The sequence below is a fragment of the Mytilus edulis genome, chromosome 2, assembly GCF_963676685.1.
Source record: "Mytilus edulis chromosome 2, xbMytEdul2.2, whole genome shotgun sequence".
NCBI lineage: Eukaryota > Metazoa > Mollusca > Bivalvia > Mytilida > Mytilidae > Mytilus > Mytilus edulis.
In genome coordinates this window covers 39,855,382-39,876,891 of record NC_092345.1, presented here as the reverse complement: position 1 = coordinate 39,876,891, position 21,510 = coordinate 39,855,382, and the positions used below count along the sequence as shown (strand labels likewise).

Genomic DNA, 21,510 nt, shown 5'->3' with positions numbered 1-21,510 from the left:
TTCAGTTTTCTATTTAGTTACAAGCTCAAAACATGTATATTTTAAAAAAAGCAAAATGATGGTTTTCAAGTATTATCTCATCTAGTAAACATTTCAACTTGGAAAAGAATTTTTATCTTATTAATGTAATATGAATTTATGTCTGTTAAAAATTATTGTTTCTTTTCGAATAAATATATATCATCATGATCATGTAAAGTTGTAAAGGGTTTTATTCTTCAAAAAATAAAATAAATATAGAAAATATAGTATAGTGATAAAGAATATTTTATAAAAAAATAGAGATATAATGTGTGAAGTACATATATTTATAATTGAAATAAAGGTTCATACCAACAGTCTATTGATAGTAAAAAAAAATAACTGTAGCAGTAGGTAAGTTAATATTGTTAATATTTTGCTGATCTAACATCCAAGGAAACTGTTAGGTAGTTTGCAACTGCACATATTGATTCTGGCGATGTCAAGAGGGTTTTAAATTGTTCTTCGTCACTTAGTTCTTGTAAGTCAATGGTAAGTTTCTGATTGGCAATGTTAAACATAGTTTGCCTTTCTTGGTCATACGCTGGACATTTAATTACAAAATGAATCTCATCTTCTATTGCTTGTTTGGTACAAAGTTTGCAAATCCTTCTTTCTACTGGTAGTTGCCTATATCTTCCTTTCTCAATTTCTATAGGAAAAGTTCCACTTCTCAGTTTTGAAAGCACAGCACGTTTTTTTGTTGATAATGTTTTCAGAAGTGTTGGTTCTTGGCAATAATCAGATTTTATTTTTATATATGTTCTTAATTTAGGCATACCTGCACATTCCGCTTTCCAGTTTTCTGCTGCTATAGTTGTTAATCTATGTTTAACTAGACCAAGAAAGTTTTTGTTACTCATACCGAGTAAACTACTCATATTGTAGTGGTTTAGAAGATCACATTTACCCAATATTGTTTTAATTTCTGAAGCCCAACTATTTCTCCTGTTCTTTTCTTTTTCACTTAGATAGGCAATCTTTGGTAGTCTATTGCTTGACATGTTAATTATTCTTGCCCATAGTCTGATCATGTTCAAATGGTGTCTGAGTTGAACTTCCATCCAGCATGTTTCTCCTGTTAAATATGGAATGGGTGCTCTTTTACCAACGCCTAGAAATGTCCTTGCAGCTCTAGATTGCAGTTTATCAGCAAAGTCATATTTTTTGAACCCCCAAATTTCTGAGGCATAATCTGCCACCGGGACAACTGTATTATAATATAGTTTTTCGTAAACTGGAAAACTTAGTCCTTTTATACTGAAATGTTTTGAAATCATAGCACCAAGAGCTCTACCGCCAGCTTCATGTAGTAGCTTAACTCCTTTAGCAGAATATATTTGCAGAAAAAAAATCTTAAAAATTCATTTTTTCAAATTAAATATTTTTTTCCTTGATGTATGTTAATATATGATATATACGAACTCAGACTATTAATTTCATAATTTTGGGTCAATAATTAAAAAGTTTCCCATTAGGTCTCTGTGTTAGTTTTATTTTTTGAAGTGTTGATTACCTGATGGAGTTTTTGAAGTGTTGATTACCTGATGGAGTAAGTATAAATAGTGTAATGGTCTTCCAATCAAAACAAAAACAACATACATGTGCTTAAATGTTTGTTTATTTATACCTTTTTAAATATTAAAAGACACCAATGAAAATGATCATCACTTTGTAGTTTTGATTATTAATTTTATATCATTATATAAGTTAACTTACTATACACAAGCTTTTCGTGCTTTTATTAATGTGCAAAATGCACGTCTTGGAAGCAAACAGTTTAGGAAAATAAAATAACATGTTTTTAAAGTTGATAAATCCTGTCATAACTCACGTCCACTAACTTAACATATGAAGGTAAACATATAAACAATATTCATTTTCATATGTTTTGCCTACTGTTTTACTAGTTTATACTATATTGAATATTTTCAAAACAGAATATGGAAAATGCAGAATCCTATCATATATAGAACAATTATTACAATCACATGACATGAATTCTAATTATGTTTGCTGGTCAGTAAAGTTCATCTTTACATTCAAATATACAATGTCACAGGGTACAAATAAATAAACATAATTAAGAGCACATGTATGTTGTTTTGGTTTTGGTTGGAAGGCTGTTACACTACCTATACTTATTCCATTGGGTTATCAACACTTCAAAAAATAAAATTAACATAGAGACCTGAATGGGAAACTTTTTTAATTATTGACCAAAATTTATGAAATTAATAGTCAGAGTTCATTTTTAGCTCACCTGGCCCGAAGGGCCAAGTGAGCTTTTCTCATCACTTGGCGTCCGGGGTCCGGCGTCGTTAACTTTTACAAAAATCTTCTCCTCTGAAACTGCTGGGACAAATTTAACCAAACATGGCCAAAATCATCATTAGGGTATTTAGTTTAAAAATTGTGTCCGGTGACCCGGCCAACCAATTAAGATGGCCACCATGGTTAAAAATGCAGTTTTTGGCTTATAACTCAAAAACCAAAGCATTAAGAGCAAATCTGACATTGTAAAATTGTTAATCAGGTCAAGATCAATCTGCCCTAAAATTTTGAGATGAATCGGACAACCCGTCAATAGGTTGCTGCCCCTGAATTGGTAATTTTAAGGAAATTTTGCTGTTTTTGGTTATCATCTTGAATATTATCATAGATAGAGATAAACTGTAAACAGCAAAAATGTTCAGCAAGTAAGATCTACAAATAAGTCAACAGGACCAAAATGGTCTGTTGACCCCTTTAGGACTTATTGCCCTTTTATAGTCAATTTTTAACCATTTTTCGTAAATCTTAGTCATATTACAAAAATCTTCTCCTCTGAAACTAATGGGCCAAATTAAACCAAACTTGGCAACAATCATCATTAGGGTATCTAATTTAAAAATTGTGTTCAGTGACCCAGCCAACCAACCAAGATGGCCGCCATGGCTAAAAATAGAACATAGAGGAAAAATGCAGTTTTTGGCTTATAAATCAAAAACCAAAGCATTTAGAGCAAATCTGACATCAGGTAAAATTGTTTATCAGGTCAAGATCTATCTGCCCTGAAATTTTGAGATGAATTGGACAACCCATTGATAGGTTGCTGCCCCTGAATTGGTAATTTTAAGGAAATTTTGCTGTTTTTGGTTATTATCTTGAATATTATTATAGATAGAGATAAACTGTAAACAGCAAAAATGTTCAGCAAAGTAAGATCTACAAATAAGTCAACAAGACCAAAATGGTCTGTTGATCCCTTTAGGAGTTATTGCCCTTTATAGTCAATTTTTAACCATTTTTCGTAAATCTTAGTTATCTTTTACAAAAATCTTCTCCTCTGAAAGTACTGGGCCAAATTTAACCAAACTTGGCCACAATCATCATTGGGGTATTTAGTTAAAAAATTGTATCCGGTGACCAGGCCAACCAACTAAGATGGCCGCCATGGCTAAAAATAGAACATATGGGTGAAATGTAGATTTTGGCTTATAACTCTGAAACCGCAGCCTTTAGAGCAAATCTGACATGGGATTAAATTGTTTATCAGGTCAAGATCTATCTGCCCTGAAGTTTTCAGATGAATCTGACAACCCGTTGTTGGGTTGCTGCCCCTGAATTGGTAATTTTAAGGAAATTTTGCTGTTTTTGGTTATTATTATGTTAAGCAAAGTAAGATCTACAAATAAGTCAACATGACGGAAATGGTCAATTGACCTCTAAGGAGTTATTGTCCTTTATAGTAAATTTTTAACAATTTTCATAAAATTTGTAAATTTTAACTAACATTTTCCACTGAAACTACTGGGCCAAGTTCATTATAGATAGAGATAATTGTCAGCAGCAAGAATGTTCCGTAAAGTAAGATGTACAAACACATCACCATCACCAAAACACAATTTTGTCATGAATCCATCTGCTTCCTTTGTATAATATTCACTTAGACCAAGGTGAGCGACACAGGCTCTTTAGGACCTCTAGTTAACATACATCAAGGAAAAAAATATTAATTTGAAACTAGAGGCTCTTAAGAGCCTGTGTCGCTCACCTTGGACATGTGCATAAAAAATAAAATTGAGAAAGGAAATGGTGAATATGTCAAAGCGACAACCACCCGACCATAGAGCAAACAACAGCCGAAGGCAACCAATGGGTCTTCAATGTAGCGAGAATTCCCGCACCCGTAGGTGTCCTTCAGCTGGCCCCTAAAATATGCATAATAGTACAGTGATAATGGACGTCATACTAAACTCCGAATTATGCACAAGAAACTAAAATTTTAAAATCATACAAGACTAACAAAGGCCAGAGGCTCCTGACTTGGGACAGGCGCAAAATTGCGGCGGGGTTAAACATGTTTATGAGATCTCAACCCTCCCCCTATACCTCTAGCCAATGTAGAAAAGTAAAACAATAACAATACGCACATTAAAATTCAGTTCAAGAGAAGTCCGAGTCTGATGTCAAAAGATGTAACAAAAGAAAATAAATAAAATGACAATAATACATAAATAACAACAGACTACTAGCAGTTAACTGACATGCCAGCTCCAGACCTCAATTAAACTGATTGAAAGATTATGTCTTCATCATATGAATATCAGGTACAATCCCTCCCGTTAGGGGTTTAGTATCATACTATCATAAAATACATGTATTAAAGAAAGGAAATAGATGGATTCATGACAAAATTGTGTTTTGATGATGGTGGTGTGTTTGTAGATCTTACTTTATTGAACATTCTTGCTACTTACAATTTTTTCTATCTATAATAAACTTGGCCCTTTAGTTACAGAGGAAAATATTTTGTTAAAAATTACCAATTCAGGGGCAGCAAGCCCAACAATCGATTGTCCGATTCATCTGAAAATTTCAGGGCAGATAGATGTTGACTTAATAAACAATTTTACTCAGTATGTCAGATTTGCTCTAAATGCTTTTGTTTCAGAGTTATAAGCCAAAATCTACATTTTACCCATACGTTCTATTTTTAGCCATGGCAGCCATCTTGGTTGGTTGGCCGGGTCACTGGACACATTTTTTAAACTAGATACTCCAATGATGATTGTGGCCAAGTATGGTTGAATTTGTCTAAGTAGTTTCAGAGGAAAAGATTTTTGTAAAAGTTAACGACAACGACGACGACGGACGACAAGTGATGAGAAAAGCTCACTTGGCCCTGTGGGCCAGGTGAGCTAAAAATGAATTTATAAGAATTTTTTTCTGCAAATATATATAGAAGTCAAATGGACAATATTATGTCTGTTTGTTTTGTACATACTTCTTTGTCAATATAATGGAATTTGATGCGACTGTGAAAGGTTTAGGTATCTATAAAACCAGGTTCAATCCACCAAATTTCTACATAAAAGAATGCCTGTACCAAGTCAGGAATATGACAGTTGTTATCCATTTGTATGATGTGTTTGAGCTTTTGATTTTGTCATTTGATTAGGGAATTTCAATTTGGAATTTTCCTCAGAGTTCAGTATTTTTGTGAGTTTACTTTTTACCAGTCAAAAAAAAAAGTCAAATCTCTATGACGACAATACATTTGATTGCCCTCACAGTTATCACAATGTAAAAATAATAGTACTCTTAAACACCAAAGGAATATGTTTATGACTAATTTTTTTTTATTGCAATGAAATGGATAATTCATTTCCTACAACTGTCAAATTCAAAGGAAATTTTTTTTTGACTCTTTTTCGTATGCAACCAGATGTGTGGTATTAAAACAAAAGAGGGAGTTCAACTTTCCATGGCTGAGTAACAATTGGATTCTAAATAATTAATTGTGTTATGATTTTAGATTCTATCAACAGCCAAAGGGAGTAAACACTAGAATATTTTGTTAGAGCTTATGAAATAAAACTGCAAAATATGTTTTATCGTCATAATAGTTATTAAATCTATACAATAACATCATACAAAACAGTGTTATGGCTACAATGTCAATGCTTCAATGTTAGTACTTCACATATTTTCTGAAATTCTTGGGGATAACAAAAGTGAAATATGTTATCATGACAGGAGGTAGCGGTTGGTACGGCAACCGCTGTACCAATATGTTTGTTGGTTCTGCATGCCAACCACAGTATATTGTGTGTTCTACAAGGATCACCAGTCCTGCACCCTTCAATTATGATATCTTTATTACTAAAATATATGCTATGAAATTTGAGATTTATTTACCCTAATGCGTTATGTTTATTCTGAACAACATGTACCATTAAGGTTCTATACTTGGTCCTCTTTTGGTTTGTGTTATTTATAAATGACCTTCCCATATGCATTGAAAATTGTGAAACAGACCTATATATGCTAATGACATCACTCTTCATAAATCTGAGAAATACATAGAAAATATACATGATGATGTTCAAGAAGATTTTTACAGATTTATATGGCTTTCAACAACTCATTTCATTACTGTTTGTCTAGCTAGGAATCATAGTGATCCAATTAACAATATATAATTTTACATCTTACCAGCACTGTTAGCAAACAGGATGCAAAGAATGAGGTCAGCAGCATTTCATTACCAAATAAAGCTAAATAGCTAACCAACAGACCAATCAGCAGTCCATACAATATAACTTTGATCTTATGTGAGTCTGTGTAACCAAGAACATATGTACCAAAGACTGCAACAGTCTGAGTGAGTAGTGCAAACTGGGCAAACTGTAAAATAAAAAAATGACTTCTATTCTTTAGTGTTTCCTTACAGCATCATTAAAATAATATTCTGGATTCATTATTATTTGTGGGATACCAATTATCATTGAATTTGTGGGTATTAGTGAACCACACATATAAATGTTCAACAAAGAACAAATTTTCTAAAGCAAACTTTTTCAAAACTGTGTAATTTATTTACAATTTTTTCCCCTAAAAACTCAAAATTGGTACTCACAATAAATGAGGAATGTGTATATATAAGGACACAGATGATGCACCGCTAACATATAACTTTATAAAGGGACACGACTCAAGAACTGAAAGTGACGCTAACAAACTTTGAGCTTTGTGGTAATAAGCATTATATATATAAAATTTCATAACAATTAGTTGAGAAAAAGTTACGTTAGAGAATGGAATAAAAAAATTCAGCAATATTTCAATGTGTAAAGGGGCAGAACCCTAGAACAGTAATCAAAATGCTTGAAAGCATTGTAAAGATAAAGATTGCTTTAATTTATCAGTGGGAGGCAAAATTAAACATTGCATTGTATAAAGCATTGATTGTAGTGTATTCAACTATAATCATAGCTAGACAATGGAAGATATTTACTTTAACAATGACATCATTGATATTTAAGAACAAAATTAGATTCTTGCACCTTGCACAAATTATGTAATATTCGTGAAAAGTATACCATCATTTTATAACATAAATATCTGACCATAAATTTCATCAATAAACTTCCGGAAATGTTCATGGATAGAATGTTAAGATCAATGAACTATATTTTGTGTATATATAAGATTGAGATATCAAGTCATTTGATTGCAGTTCATACTTGATCTGTGTTTTGTGTAAATAAGCATTGTGTATAAGTTTCATAACATTTGGTTGAAGCAAGTAACAGTTAGAGAACAGAATGAAAAATTCAGCAGTTTGTTGCATTTTCAAAGAATAAAGTTCAATTACTTCTCAATGTCATATTAGAAATTTTTGAAAATCAAAAGGGAGCTTAAATCAATAGATATAAACAATTCACCAAAGTTTCGTGAGAATTGCTGAAAGCATTTTTGAGTTATTGTCCGAAAACTGAAAAATCACCCCTTTGTTAATGAATATTAAAACCCCATAACTCAGAAATGTAAAGTCTAAACTTTATAAAAATCTAAAGAGAGCTCATACCAATCATTTTTGATGTGTTTTGTCATTAGATTTTGCCATGTGATTATGGACTTTCCGATTGGATTTTCCTCTGAGTTCAGTATTTTTGTAATTTTACTTTTCACAACAATAGATATAAACAAATCATTAAAATTTTATTCAAATCGGTTTAAAAGTTTTTGAGTTTATGGTTATATTTGTATTGGATTTTCCTCTGAGTTCAGTATTTTTGTGATTTTACTTTTCACAACAATAGATATAAACAAATCATTAAAATTTTATTCAAATTGGTTAAAAAGTTTTTGAGTTAACGTCCCACATGTTAACTATGGATGGATGGACAGACGGACAATGGTATACCATAATACATCCCTTAAATGAGCATATAAAAATGTAATAAGTATTGTGTATAGGTTTCATAATGTTTGGATAGGGCAAAGTTACAGAACAGAAACTAAAAATTAAGCAATTTTTTTATTCATAAAGGGGCATAACTTAATAATGGTTAAAGTGATGCCACCAAACTTCAACTTGATTTGTTTTTTGTGGTAAATAATAAGTATTGTGTATAAGTTTCATAACATTAAGTTGAGCTAAACTGAAGTTAGAGAATGGAAACTAAATATTTTTAATTTTTTTTTCCAATTATAAAGGGGCATAACTCGATAATAGTTAAAGTGACCCCACTATAATTCAAACTTGATCTGTATTTTGTGGTAATAAGCATTGTGTATAAGTTTCATAAAATTTAGTTGAGGCAAAGTTAGCAAACGGAAACCAATTTTTTGACGTACTGATGTACATACAGATGGACAAGGGTAAAACTTTATGCCCCCTCCAATACAGCGTGGACATAAAAATCCCACAGAGTCCCTTCTATATGGACTTTTGCCAAATGGAAACCTCAAATCATGTGACTTTTGATATGGATTATGGAGCTCTCCTTCCTTCTCAATATGTATTCTTTCAAAATAATGTCACTGGAAGTTGCTGCATGAATACCATGCATTTGTCTGTCATTTTGCATACTTTCATGTAAGACTTAAAACCAACAAAACACTGAAATCTTACCTGCCATGGAAGCATGAAACTTATAGTTGCTATGGAAATGAAGGCACTGTGTTTATATCCTGGATTTCTTATCCTTAAAATATCAATTCACATTGTACTACATACATGTTTATGCATACATAAATAATCATTCTCTTACATTTTCTCTCCTCACTTATCAACATGTTTAATGAAGTTTACTACATGATATGCAATTTGCAGTGTTGAAGGCCATACGATAACCTTAATGCATTACATTCTTGTCCTTTGATCTTAGATGGATAGTTGTTCATTTACACATTAACATATACAAATCTTATGTTTTTTTATTGTGCAACAATTAATATGAATGAAAAGAAAACTTTTTACTTGAGGACTATAAAAAATATTTAAGTAGTAAGCAATTAAATTTTTTAATATACATGTTAAATACTCATAATCATACAATGTTCTCACAGGTCGGGTGCACTCTAGATTTCCTCCGTCAGAATATATTTGCATATTAATTTCCCAAACAAAAGGCCAATATGACCTTGAAAAACTGACCAATCGAATCAATGAACTACAATGCATTCTGGGCTACTTAGAGTTTACTACCAATTGAAAACACGTGGAATTAGACGGAAAAGTGTCCACTAATATAGTGTCTGGGACTCTCATAATAAATGTTTTTGTTCTGCATTATGTTTAATGTAAAATATATAACAAAATCTTCCCTTTGCATGCTCAGATTGAAAAAAATTCTACGCGGGGGGCAGCTATATATGACCACAGGTCGAACTTTTAACTATTAGGGCCAGCATGGACACAACATTCAAGCTTGATACATCTCTGAATTTGGATTGTGATTAAATATTACACACAGCATAGGTTTCTGACACAAAATGAATGTGGTCTAATGAACTTATCTTTCATAGATACAAAGATATGATTTGTAAATTTGGCTGTACCTATAGAAAACTTACTAAAAATGGTATTTCACATCCTAAATTTTACAGTAATATCATACTTAAAGCGAGGAAATCACTATGTGATCAGTGTAAACTCATCCAACCTTTAAACAAACTTATAAGAAAGGGTTATCGTACCAATATTGTAATTAGATCTCTGAATATAGTTTACATTGGCACTAATATCCATAATGTCATTAGCAAATTAAAACATAACTAAATTGTATCTTCTTTTGAGGTGGGATGTATAGAGACACACACGTACACGTTAATTTTTATCTCTAAAGTCGCTCCTCACTATCCTACTACCTGTCGATACATTTATTTTTGGCATTGCACAAGTCAGTCTTCTCTGACTGTACATGACATTAAAATACTAAATCCCTGGGATGTGTTTTAGTTGATTTTAGTCTCTGATGCATGATTTTTTATTATTAATTGTTTTTGGCTTTTAACTAGCTGTCAGTAACTGTGAGTACTCTCAAATCGTATTTTCTTGTTGATTCGACCTGTTGATACTTTTTGTAATGATTTTTTTGTTATTTTGTATTAATATGGATCTTGTCTATATGCCAGCTTTGATTGTTTGGAATGTCTACTGGTTTTCCCTTCTTCGTACTGCATTTGTATGAACATCAAGATTGTTCTCCTTGGGTCTGTGCAGGGAAGTTTTGGCTAGCTCTATTGTATAGTTTTATTGTTGATATTCATCCCAATTTGTATCTAGTGTTGAATTGTGTATTTATATGACAGGGTATTCCTAATTATTGGAAGAGTTTTATACACAAGGGTGGTATACCTAGGACGACAAAGTTGTTTTTCATTTGGCTGTAGATATTGTTAAAACCGTTTTTTTTCAGGGGTGATTATTTTCGGAGGGCTAAATATTTCGCGGTGGTGTCTTGCTATGGCTTTGTTTGGACTTGTTTATTTGCTTTTTGGCATTGAGTGTTTGTCCCTGATGTTCTATTGGCTGTGCATTTGCATTTAGGTATCGCAGATCAAATTATTTGTTCATAGTGTGTTGATTTGCGTTTTTTGATTGAGTTAAGCCTTCCAGTTGATATTTTATCATGTGTTTTTCTATGTTGTGGTGTTATGCTGTTGTTTTAGAAAAAAGGAGAGGGTTTGGTACCATTAGGACGTTTGGTCCCGCTGCAAATGTTTGCACATGTCAGGAATCTGATGTACAGTGGTTGTTGTTTGTTTATGTAATTTATACCTGTTTTTTGTTTCTCGTCTTTTAAGGTGGCTCGGGCGTATTCGAAGTTTCTATCAGAAGTGCCGTATTTTTGGTTTTTTTATTCTTTAAAGAAAATGAATCAAATTGGTCGAAAAAAAATAGGGGGTCACGGACCATTTAAGCTCAAAATTTTACTTTTAAACAGGTATGTAAAAGGGACTATTTTCAATGAAATGATAGGGGAAATAGAGGTGTTGACATATTTTTTTCGGAATATCAAAAAAACGTTCTATGACAATTGTTCCAAATCTGTAATATGAAAAGCTGGAATACAGCTTCAAAGAATGAGCCAATAAAAAACATAGGTCACCGATAAGGAAAAAAAAATATTTTGCCTTACAACCCAAATTTTGGCGGGAAAATGGTAAAAATGGGTGAAATGTCATTTTGACCCTTTAAAAAATACCGATAATAACGAAAATATTCTATTACTAATTAGTCACATAACTACAATGATTTAATATTTCTAATCAATCAAAATATTAAAAAAAATTACGACAAATACTTTTTTAATTCATGCGTGAAATTATGCGCAGTCGAATAGTCCCGAGCCACCTTAAATAGATTAGACGGTTGGTTTTCCTGTTTGAATGGTTTTACACTAGTAATTTTGGGGCCCTTTATAGCTTTTTGTTCGGTGTGAGCCAAGGCTCCGTGTTGAAGGCAGTACATTGACCTATAATTGTTTATCTCACACATCTTCAAATAGACTGTCCTTATGCAAATTGAAACGTAAGCTCTGCCCAATCAGTTGAAATAACATTAGTAGTACACACAAGTTATAGTCTTGAAACTACAAAAATGCTTATTTAGGCCCTGTTTTTGGCCTCTAATTCCTAAACAGTTAAGACTATTACCCAAAAATCAACCCCAACCTTCCTTTAGTGGTTATATACCTTGTGTTAAAACTTTATTGATTTTTATTACTTATACTAAAGTTATTATTTGGAAACCATCTGTCTTCAGACGACACTGACGACAACTACGTGATACAAATATACAACAACAATTTTGTGGTCCTATAAAAATGCTTATTTGGGCCCCTTTTTGGGACCCTGATTTCTAAACTGTTGGTTCCATAACCTTCAAAATCAATCCCAACCTTCCTTAAGTGGTTATAAACCTTGTGTTAAAATTTTATTGATTTCTATTCACTTATACTTAAGTTATTATCTGGAAATCATTTGTCTTAGGACGTCGCTGAAGACAACAACAACGCAGACTACTACGAGGACGTGATACCAATATAGGACCAAACAAATTCTAATTTTTGGGGTTGTTTAAAAACTGCCCAAAGCACTGAAAGAATATTGTCCAAAAAATTGAAAATCACTCCTTTTTCATGAATAAAATCAAAGTTCCATGTTAAAGCGTTTTGAGTTCATGTCCAACATGTTGATGGACAGACAACAGTTTATCCTGTAAACGGACGTATAAAAACAGGAACTCTTTGCTAGTTCTTTCAAATATTTATAACTTATTTTCTTAATACAAACCTCAGGCAAATTGTTACTAAAAATATCTGTATCACAAGCACAGGAAACGCAAAACTCTCTCTAAGTGGTGGAGTCCACATAACTCTGGTAGCCTACAAAATAATCTTCCTTTATGATTTACACTTTCACATATATGTATACGTGTTATGAACCTATAATACTACTCAATTTCTCAAAGTAAATTATGTAAATATAAAAATATATATGCAAAATATTTCCTTCCCCTCATAGGACCATATACAAGGGTCTCTGAAATGAAAAGATTTCCAACTGGTAAAATATATGGCATTTTGATATTTATTAATTCTTTTATTGAAATCAGTTTAAGGGGATTTAGCTAGAAGATATAAAAAAAAAATAGAATGTGTTTTCTTTTTGTTCAATTTCTAATGAAAGTGAAATATTGAAATAACTATTGGCTTTTAGTAGTTTGGTTCAATTTTGTCTAATCTAAAATAATAAGCTAATTAAACATTGCTGACAAATTATTCACTTGCAAAAGAATAATTCAACTTCATTGAAACCGTATTCATGTAACCTTCAATGACACCCCTTAGCTAGAGATGTATTAGGCATATATGAATCAAAGAACTCAACAAGTACAAATTGGTAATGCTCATTCTGAAAAACTTTATATCAAGTATGGTGTCCCCCAAGGCTCCATATTAGGACACCTTCTGTTTATATTATACATAAACGACCTTCCTATCTATATGAAAAATTGTTGCACTGATTTATATGCTGATGATTCAACTTTACATCTTTCTGGTAATTGTTATCAAACTCTACAGTCAAAGGTACAAGAAGATTTACATGGTGTTGAGGAATGGTGCAATGATAACAATATGTTCATCAATAAAAATAAAACAAAATATATGATTATTGGAACGAAGCAAAGAGCAATGCCACATTACAACTAGAGTTGTTTAACTATTAACAATCAAGTGATACAATCTTCCACATTCGAAAGTCTTTTAGGCATTAAAATTTACCCTTCCCTCACATGGACAAACCAAATTGATGTGATCTGCTCAAAAATTTCTTCTAAACTATATCTACTATTTAAGATTAAGAAATTTCTAAATCTAGACTGCAGAAAATTATTCTATAATGGTTATATCTTGCCACTTATTGATTATTGTTGTATAGTGTGGAGTAGTTGTAGCAGTGAGGGTTTAAATAGGATATTAAAATTACAAAAGAGAGCTGCTCGATTAATTCTAGAAACAGACCCTTTCGCTCCTTCTGAGCCATGAGTTGAAATAATATTCAATTGACGATTTCTTTACTTTGTTTACCCCTTCCCCCCAAAAAATATAAATAAAATAAAATTCTTTAAAATTTCTTAAATATTGAGAATAAAAAAATTGTCTACCCCAAATAAAATTAAAAAATAACCCCCCCCCCCCCCCCCCCCCAAATGTATATAACCTTCCCCCTTTTCCATCAAAAATAACATTTAATAAAATTTTCTTATTGTAAAATGTGATACAGTTTAAGACACATCAATACCACTTAAAAAGTTTTGTTGACTGATAACTAGAAAAATGCCAATTGCTATACAGTTGGGACCATCACCCCCAAAATAAATTCCAACCTTCCTTTTATGGTATTGATTTGATTTGATTCAGCATATCAAAGAATCCCAAGAATTCAATTTTTGATAAAATCAAACAAAGTTTAATTTTGAACCATTTGACTTCAATGTGGACCAATTTGATAACAGGGCCCAAAATTCAGAAATCTAAATATATGGTTAGATTTAGAATTTCAAAGAACCCCATACATTCAATTTTTGTTGAAATCTAACAAAATTAAATGTTGGCCCCAATTTGGACCAATTTGGCCCATAATCAACAATAGGCTGTCAGAATGACAGCAAACTGGATTTATTAATATTTATTTGTGTCCTGGCATTTTTCAATATCACAAGAACCATAACTGATGAACGGTGAAAGTGAAAATCATCAATATCAGACTTGACCTCCATTTTGTCAGCAATAACAACATATTAAAATTTGAAAAGATTTGGTTGAATGGTTCATGAGTAAATGCAACAACATAAAGTCCTGGTAACACAATTTTTCAATCTTTCAAAAACAATAACTCCTGAACAGAAACTAGAGGCTCTTAAGAGCCTGTGTCGCTCACCTTGGTCTATGTGCATATTAAACAAGGACACAGATGGATTCATGACAAAATTGTGTTTTGGTGTTGGTGATGTGTTTGTAGATCTTACTTTATTGAACAATCTTGCTGCTTACATTTATCTCTATCTATAATGAAATTGGCCCAGAAGTGACAGTGGAAAATATTTTGTAAATATTTATGAAAATTGTTAAAAATTGACTATAAAGGACAATAACTCTTTAAAGGGGTCAATTGACCACTTTGGTCAAGTTGACTTATTTGTAGCTCTTACTATGCTGTACATTATTGCTCTTTACAGTTTATCTCTATCTATAATAATATTCAAGATAATAACCAAAAGCTGAAAAATTTCTTAGAATTACCAATTCAGGGGCAAATTTTCTCTAAATGCTTTTGTTTCAGAGATATGAGCCAAAAACTGCATTTTACCCTATGTACTACTTTTAGCCATGTCGGCCATCTTGGTTCATGGGCACGGTCATCGGACATATTTTTTAAACTAGATACCCTAATGATGATTGTAAACACGTTTGGTTAAATTTGTATTAGAAACTTCAGAGGAGAAGATTTTTGTAAAAGATTACAAAAATTTAAAAAACATTGTTAAAAATTGACTTTAAAGGGCAATTACTCATTAAGGGGTCAACTGACCATTTTGGTCATTTGACTTATTCGTAGATCATACTTTGCTGAACATTATTGCTGTTTACAGTTTATCTCTATCTATAATGATATTCAAGATAATAAACAAAAACGGAAAAATTTATGTAAAAATTACCAATTCAGGGGGCAGCAACTAACCAACCGGTTGTCCGAAACATCTAAAAATTTCAGGTTAGATTGATCTTGACTTGATCAACAATTTAACCCTCTGTCAGATTTGCTCTAAATGCTTTGGTTTCAGAGTTGTAAGTTAAACTCTACATTTTACACCTATGTTCTATTTTTAGCAATGGCAGCCATCTTTTTTGGTTGGCTGGGTCACCGGACACATTTTTTAAACAAGATACCCCAATGATGATTGTGGTTCAGTTTGTTAAATTTGGCCCAGTAGTTTTAGAGGAGAAGACTTTTGTAAACGATTACAAATTATGAAAAATTGGTAAAAAATGACTATAAAGGGCAATAACTCCTTAAGGGATCAACTGACCATTTTAGTTATGTTAACTTATTTGTAGATCTTACTTTGCTGAACATTATTGCTCCTTACAGTTTATCTCTATCTATAATAATATTCAAGATATTAACCAAAAACGGCAAAATTTCCTTAAAATTACCAATTCAGGTGCAGCAACCCAACAACAGGTTGTCCGATTCATCTGAAAATTTCAGGGCTGATAGATCTTGACCTAATAAACAATTTCACACATGTCAGATTTGCTCTTAATGCTTTTGTTTTTGAGTTATAAGCCAAAAACTGCATTTTACCCCTTTGTTCTACTTTTAGCTATGGCGGCCATCTTGGTTGGATGGCCAGGTCACCGAACAATTTTTTTAAAGAAGATACCCCAAAGATGATTGTGGCCAAGTTTGGATTAATTTGGCCCAGTAGTTTCAGAGGAGAAGATTTTTGTAAAAGATAACTAAGATTTACGAAAAATGGTTAAAAATTGACTATAAAGGGCAAGAACTTCTAAAGGGGTCACCTGACCATTTCGGTCATGTTGACTTATTTGTAAATCTTACTTTGCTGAACATTATTGTTGTTTACAGATTATCTCTATCTATAATAATATTCAAGATAATAACCAACCAGATGCTCCGCAGGGCGTAGCTTTATACGACCGCAGAGGTTGAACCCTGAACGGTTGGGGCAAGTATGGACACAACATTCAAGCTGGATTCAGCTCTAAATTTGGTTTGTGATTAAATAGTTGACACAGCATAGGTTTCTGACACAGAATGAATGTGTTCTAATGAACTTAAAATTTTTGTTTTCTCTTAGAGCAATTCACTATGCTGTTGAATATTAATCCTCTCAAAAAAATGTTTGAAGAAATTTCTTTTTTATTTATGAAATTTCAAATGAGAAAAATTGAACCCAATTTTTTTAATCACATCCCCCTTTCCCTTATTCCAAAACTAATCTCAATTAAAATTTCTAATGGAGTTTGCAACAATAACTACTCATTTAAATACGTCATAAAATATTAAGATGTAAAAAAACTGCTTGTTATCACTGAATGGTAAAGATTATTTTAATTTATCAGTTGGTAGTAAAAAGTGAATATACATTGTATATTGTATATAACAAAGATTTAAGTTGATTCTGGACAAAGAAAGATAACTCCAATTAAAAAAAATCTTGCTATTGCACAATATTTTGCAATTAGATATTTCTTGCTTACTATTCTGGACAAAGAAAGATAACTCTAATTAAAAAAAAAATTGCTATTTCACAATATTGTGCAATTAGATATTTTAAAAAAGTTTAATTTTGGACCCTTTGGACTTTAGTGTAGACCAATTTGAAAACAGGACCAAAAATGAAGAATCTACATACACAGTTAGATTTGGTATATATATCAAAGAACCCCATTTATTCAATTTTTGATGAAATCAAACAAAGTTTAATTTTGGACCCCGATTTGGACCAACTTGAAAACTGGGCCAATAATCAAGAATCTAAGTACATTTTTAGATTCAGCATATCAAAGAACCTAACTGATTCATTTTTTGTCAAAATCAAACTAAGTTTAATTTTGGACCCTTTGGACCTTAATGTAGACCAATTTGAAAACGGGACCAAAAGTTAAGAATCTACATACACAGTCATGACAGTTAGATTCGGCATATCAAAGAACCCCAATTATTCAATTTTGATGAAATCAAACTAAGTTAAATTTTGGACCCTTTGGGCCCCTTATTCTGTTGGGACCAAAACTCCCAAAATCAATACCAACCTTCCTTTTATGGTCATAAACCTTGTGTTTAAATTTCATAGATTTCTATTTACTTATACTAACGTTATGGTGCGAAAACCAAGAAAAATGCTTATTTGGGTCCCTTTTTGGCCCCTAATTCCTAAACTGTTGGGACCTAAACTCCCAAAATCAATACCAACCTTCCTTTTGTGGTCATAAACCTTGTGTTAAAATTTCATAGATTTCCATTCACTTTTACTAAAGTTAGAGTGCGAAAACTAAAAGTATTCGGACGATGACGACAACGCAGACGACGACGCAGACGACGACGCCAACGTGATAGCAATATACGACGAAAATTTTTTCAAATTTTGCGTTCGTATAAAAACAGCAAAATTTCCTTAAAATTACCAATTCAGGTGCAGTAACCCAACAACGGGTTGTCCCATTCATCTGAAAATTTCAGTGCAGATATATGTTCACTGATAAACAATTTTACCTCATGTCAGATTTGCTCTAAATGCTTTGGTTTTTGAGTTATAAGCCAAAAACTGCATTTTACCCCTATGTTCTATTTTTAGCCGTGGCGGCCATCTTGATTCGATGGCTTGGTCACTCAACGCATTTTTTAAACTAGATATTCCAAAGATGATTGTGGCCAAGTTTGGCTTAATTTGGCCCAGTAGTTTCAGAGGAGAAGATTTTTATAAAAGATAACTAAGGCCACGGTTTTTTAATTTGTTGGTTTATGGATTTTCCCCATGAAAAAGTCGGGTCGGTCGGTCGGGGGAAAAAAAAAGAAAAAAAATCATCTTTGAAGACAAAAAAATATGCAAAATCAATATATATTTCACCTTTCTAGCAATATGTTTGTTATGCTATTTTATCATCATTTTAGTTCGATGAAATATTATTGCTCAGCTGTTATAAACTACGCATGACATTGTCTAGTAATTTGCAGTAAAAAAAAAAGGGGATGCACGGAAAAAAGACGAAATTAAATCATCATTTCAGAAACAAGAAAAATAGATTCGCGTAGCTCTTAATCAATTCCAGAAAACTTGGTAAATAATGATCTTCAAGCACGAAAACTGATAAAGAAAAAATGCATAAACGTCGTACGAAAATAAGTTTCAACACACGTGTCAAAAACCTAATAGAACCGTCCACTGGAAAAACGATATCGGGTTAATCTGTTGTCTTGCATTCCCGTTTTTTTTATCCAAATGAACGACATTTTTTTTATTACCTATAAAAACAAGAAAATTCCTAATGATTTGTTAATATTCAGTTCTTTAATTTGATGCCTTCACCCTGTCCACATTTGGACAAGTCTATTTCTATGAGATGATGCATCTTACGGACTGATGACAAATAAGGTAAACGAACTTATTGTGTAATTGGTTTTAAACACAAGTTTCGTTCCGCAAAATTATTTGCACAAACGACATTTCAAGGTCAGTTATAATTGATTTGTCTATATTTAGAAACGTAAACTGGAAGGTTTTTTTTTCACACCAGAAAGTGTTGTCAATTTTGTTAGTGATTAATGCATTTCATTTCAGAAAAAAAAATATTTTAATTATTTTTCAGGGATAATGCATTTGTTAAGGTCGGCGGGAATAAAAAAGCGTGAAAAGTGAATTTTATTTTTATTCTGGAAATCAGCAAAATCGGGTCGGCGGATCCGTAAACCAATAAATTAAAAAATCCTGGCCTAAGATTTACGAAAAATGGATAAAAATTGACTATAAAGGGCAATAACGCCTAAAGGGGTCAACTGACCATTTTGGTCATGTTGACTTATTTCTTTGAAAAAGTTATTTGTAGATCTTACTTTGCTGAACAATTTTGCTGTTTACAGTTTATCTTTATCTATCTATAATATTCAAGATAATAACCAAAAACAGCAAAATTTCCTTAAAATTACCAATTCAGGGGCAGCAACTAACCAACGGGTTGTCCAATTCATCTGAAAATTTCAGGGCAGATAGATCTTGACCTGATTAACAATTTAACGCATGTCAGATTTGCTCTAAATGCTTTGGCTTTTGAGTTATAAGCCAAAAACTGCATTTTACCCCTATGTTCTATTTTTAGCCATGGTGGCCATCTTGGTTGGTTGGCCGGGTCACCTGACACATTTTTTAAACTAGATACTCCAATGATGATTGTGGCCAAGTTTGGTTTAATTTGGCCCAGTAGTTTCATAGTAGAAGATTTTTGTAAAAGTTAACGACGACGGACGACGGACGCAAAGTGATGGGAAAAGCTCACTTGGCCCTTTGGGCCAGGTGAGCTGAAAAATGACCCTATATTTGTCCCCATATCCCTCTGTGTACCAAAAACTTACTTCTCCATGATTGTAGAAGAAGGACAACACAGTAAGAATTCCTCCATATGGACTGCAGCTGCAAAAGAAAAGGAGGAGTTTAATTAGGAGACAAAGTATTCATAATTGGGTAATACAATCATTAAACTAGACAAAGTGATATGCCAACGCACTTCACTCTGAAGTAACTGTAAAGTCTATGTAGTACTCTCTTTCAGATATTGTTGTGTCCGGAAGACACAAATGATGCCCTGCAGAGGCAAAGTGTTATTTTAAAATACACAAAGAAGGCGAGTGATATGAGAGCCAAACATACATTTTTAATGCACCTACCTAACATACGGCTAAATTATATATCAATGGAATGCTAAGAATGTGTACTTTCTAAATATCCCGGTCGTCAAAAGAAATTATGGTGCATTTTTTTATAAATCGGGGTCAAAGGTCATGGGTGCAATTTCAATTCACAGATACTTTTTTTTTTTTTTTTTTTAACAACATAATAATATTTATTCATCTAATCTTGCTTGTTACAAATTTCACCAAGAGTCCAAGCTTCTCTTGATTTACCCTGTTACACTCCACTGATTATCCAGGGAAATAAACAGCTGATCCAACTTATTAACTTATAAAAAATAATATACAGGATGTATAGTTGTCTTCTGCAGAGATTCATCAATGCTAAAAATTCTTTCTAATTGACAATAACATTGGACATTTTGATTTATACGCATCTATTCTTTTATTAAATTCATTTTCAAAAATACTAAAGACATCAACAGTTTTTGTTCTCTGCTCGGATACATAGTATGACTTATAAATAGAAAAACTGTTAGTATATAATTCAAAAAATAATATTTACTATCTGTGATTTTATATCCATATACCAGAGGTTGCAATTTAATATCAAAATCTATTTTACTTCTTTTAAAGAGTTCATAGATTTTTTGCCAAAATTTATTCAAATATCTACACTTCAGAAAATAGTGAGCATAATCTTCTTCTTGCTTACAAAAATTACACTTATCTGTCTTAGTTACTTTCCACTGCAATAACAGTTTTTTAGTTGGAACAATATAATGTAATAATTTCCATCTAAATATTTTTAATTTATTTTCAGTCATATATTCAAAAATAAATGTGTACAATGTATTCATATTAAGAGTTTCTTGTATTGGTAGGATTCTAAGCGTGTTTATCCCTATTGACGACTCTAGTTTTATACTTATCAAAGAGTTAATTAACATTTTAGTTGTTAATAATGTAGTCTGGATTAAATTATTTTTCCATATGATTTTATTTCTCTGAATATTAACTGTAGTTTTGACAGAATTCTCTTTTTGGACAACTTGAATCCATTTCTTGGTATAGATTTTTTTAATTTTTGAAATTCGGCGATCCAGTTTTTTTTGTACTTTAATTTGTTTAGAATGTAGATTTCCGATAATGACATTTTATCATCTAAGATATCATTGATGTAAATTAGATCACTCCTAATCCAGTTCTCAAATATAATTGGTTTATTACCGAATTTTATGAATTTATTTCCCCATATTACTTGCTTTCTAA

At 32.0% G+C, this 21,510-nt stretch overlaps 1 protein-coding gene across 1 annotated transcript in view; it reads right to left on the bottom strand.

The window, feature by feature from the left end:
- Positions 1–21,510, bottom strand: part of LOC139510159 (protein C-mannosyl-transferase DPY19L1-like) — a 306,322-nt gene that overhangs the window by 199,927 nt on the left and 84,885 nt on the right. The window contains exons 7-10 of the mRNA XM_071296510.1: positions 19,963–20,020; positions 12,595–12,686; positions 8,927–8,999; positions 6,502–6,693 (exon numbers count right to left, since the gene is read on the bottom strand). Of these exons, the coding sequence (XP_071152611.1) occupies positions 6,502–6,693; positions 8,927–8,999; positions 12,595–12,686; positions 19,963–20,020 (415 nt within the window). The remainder of the gene's footprint in view (positions 1–6,501; positions 6,694–8,926; positions 9,000–12,594; positions 12,687–19,962; positions 20,021–21,510) is intronic.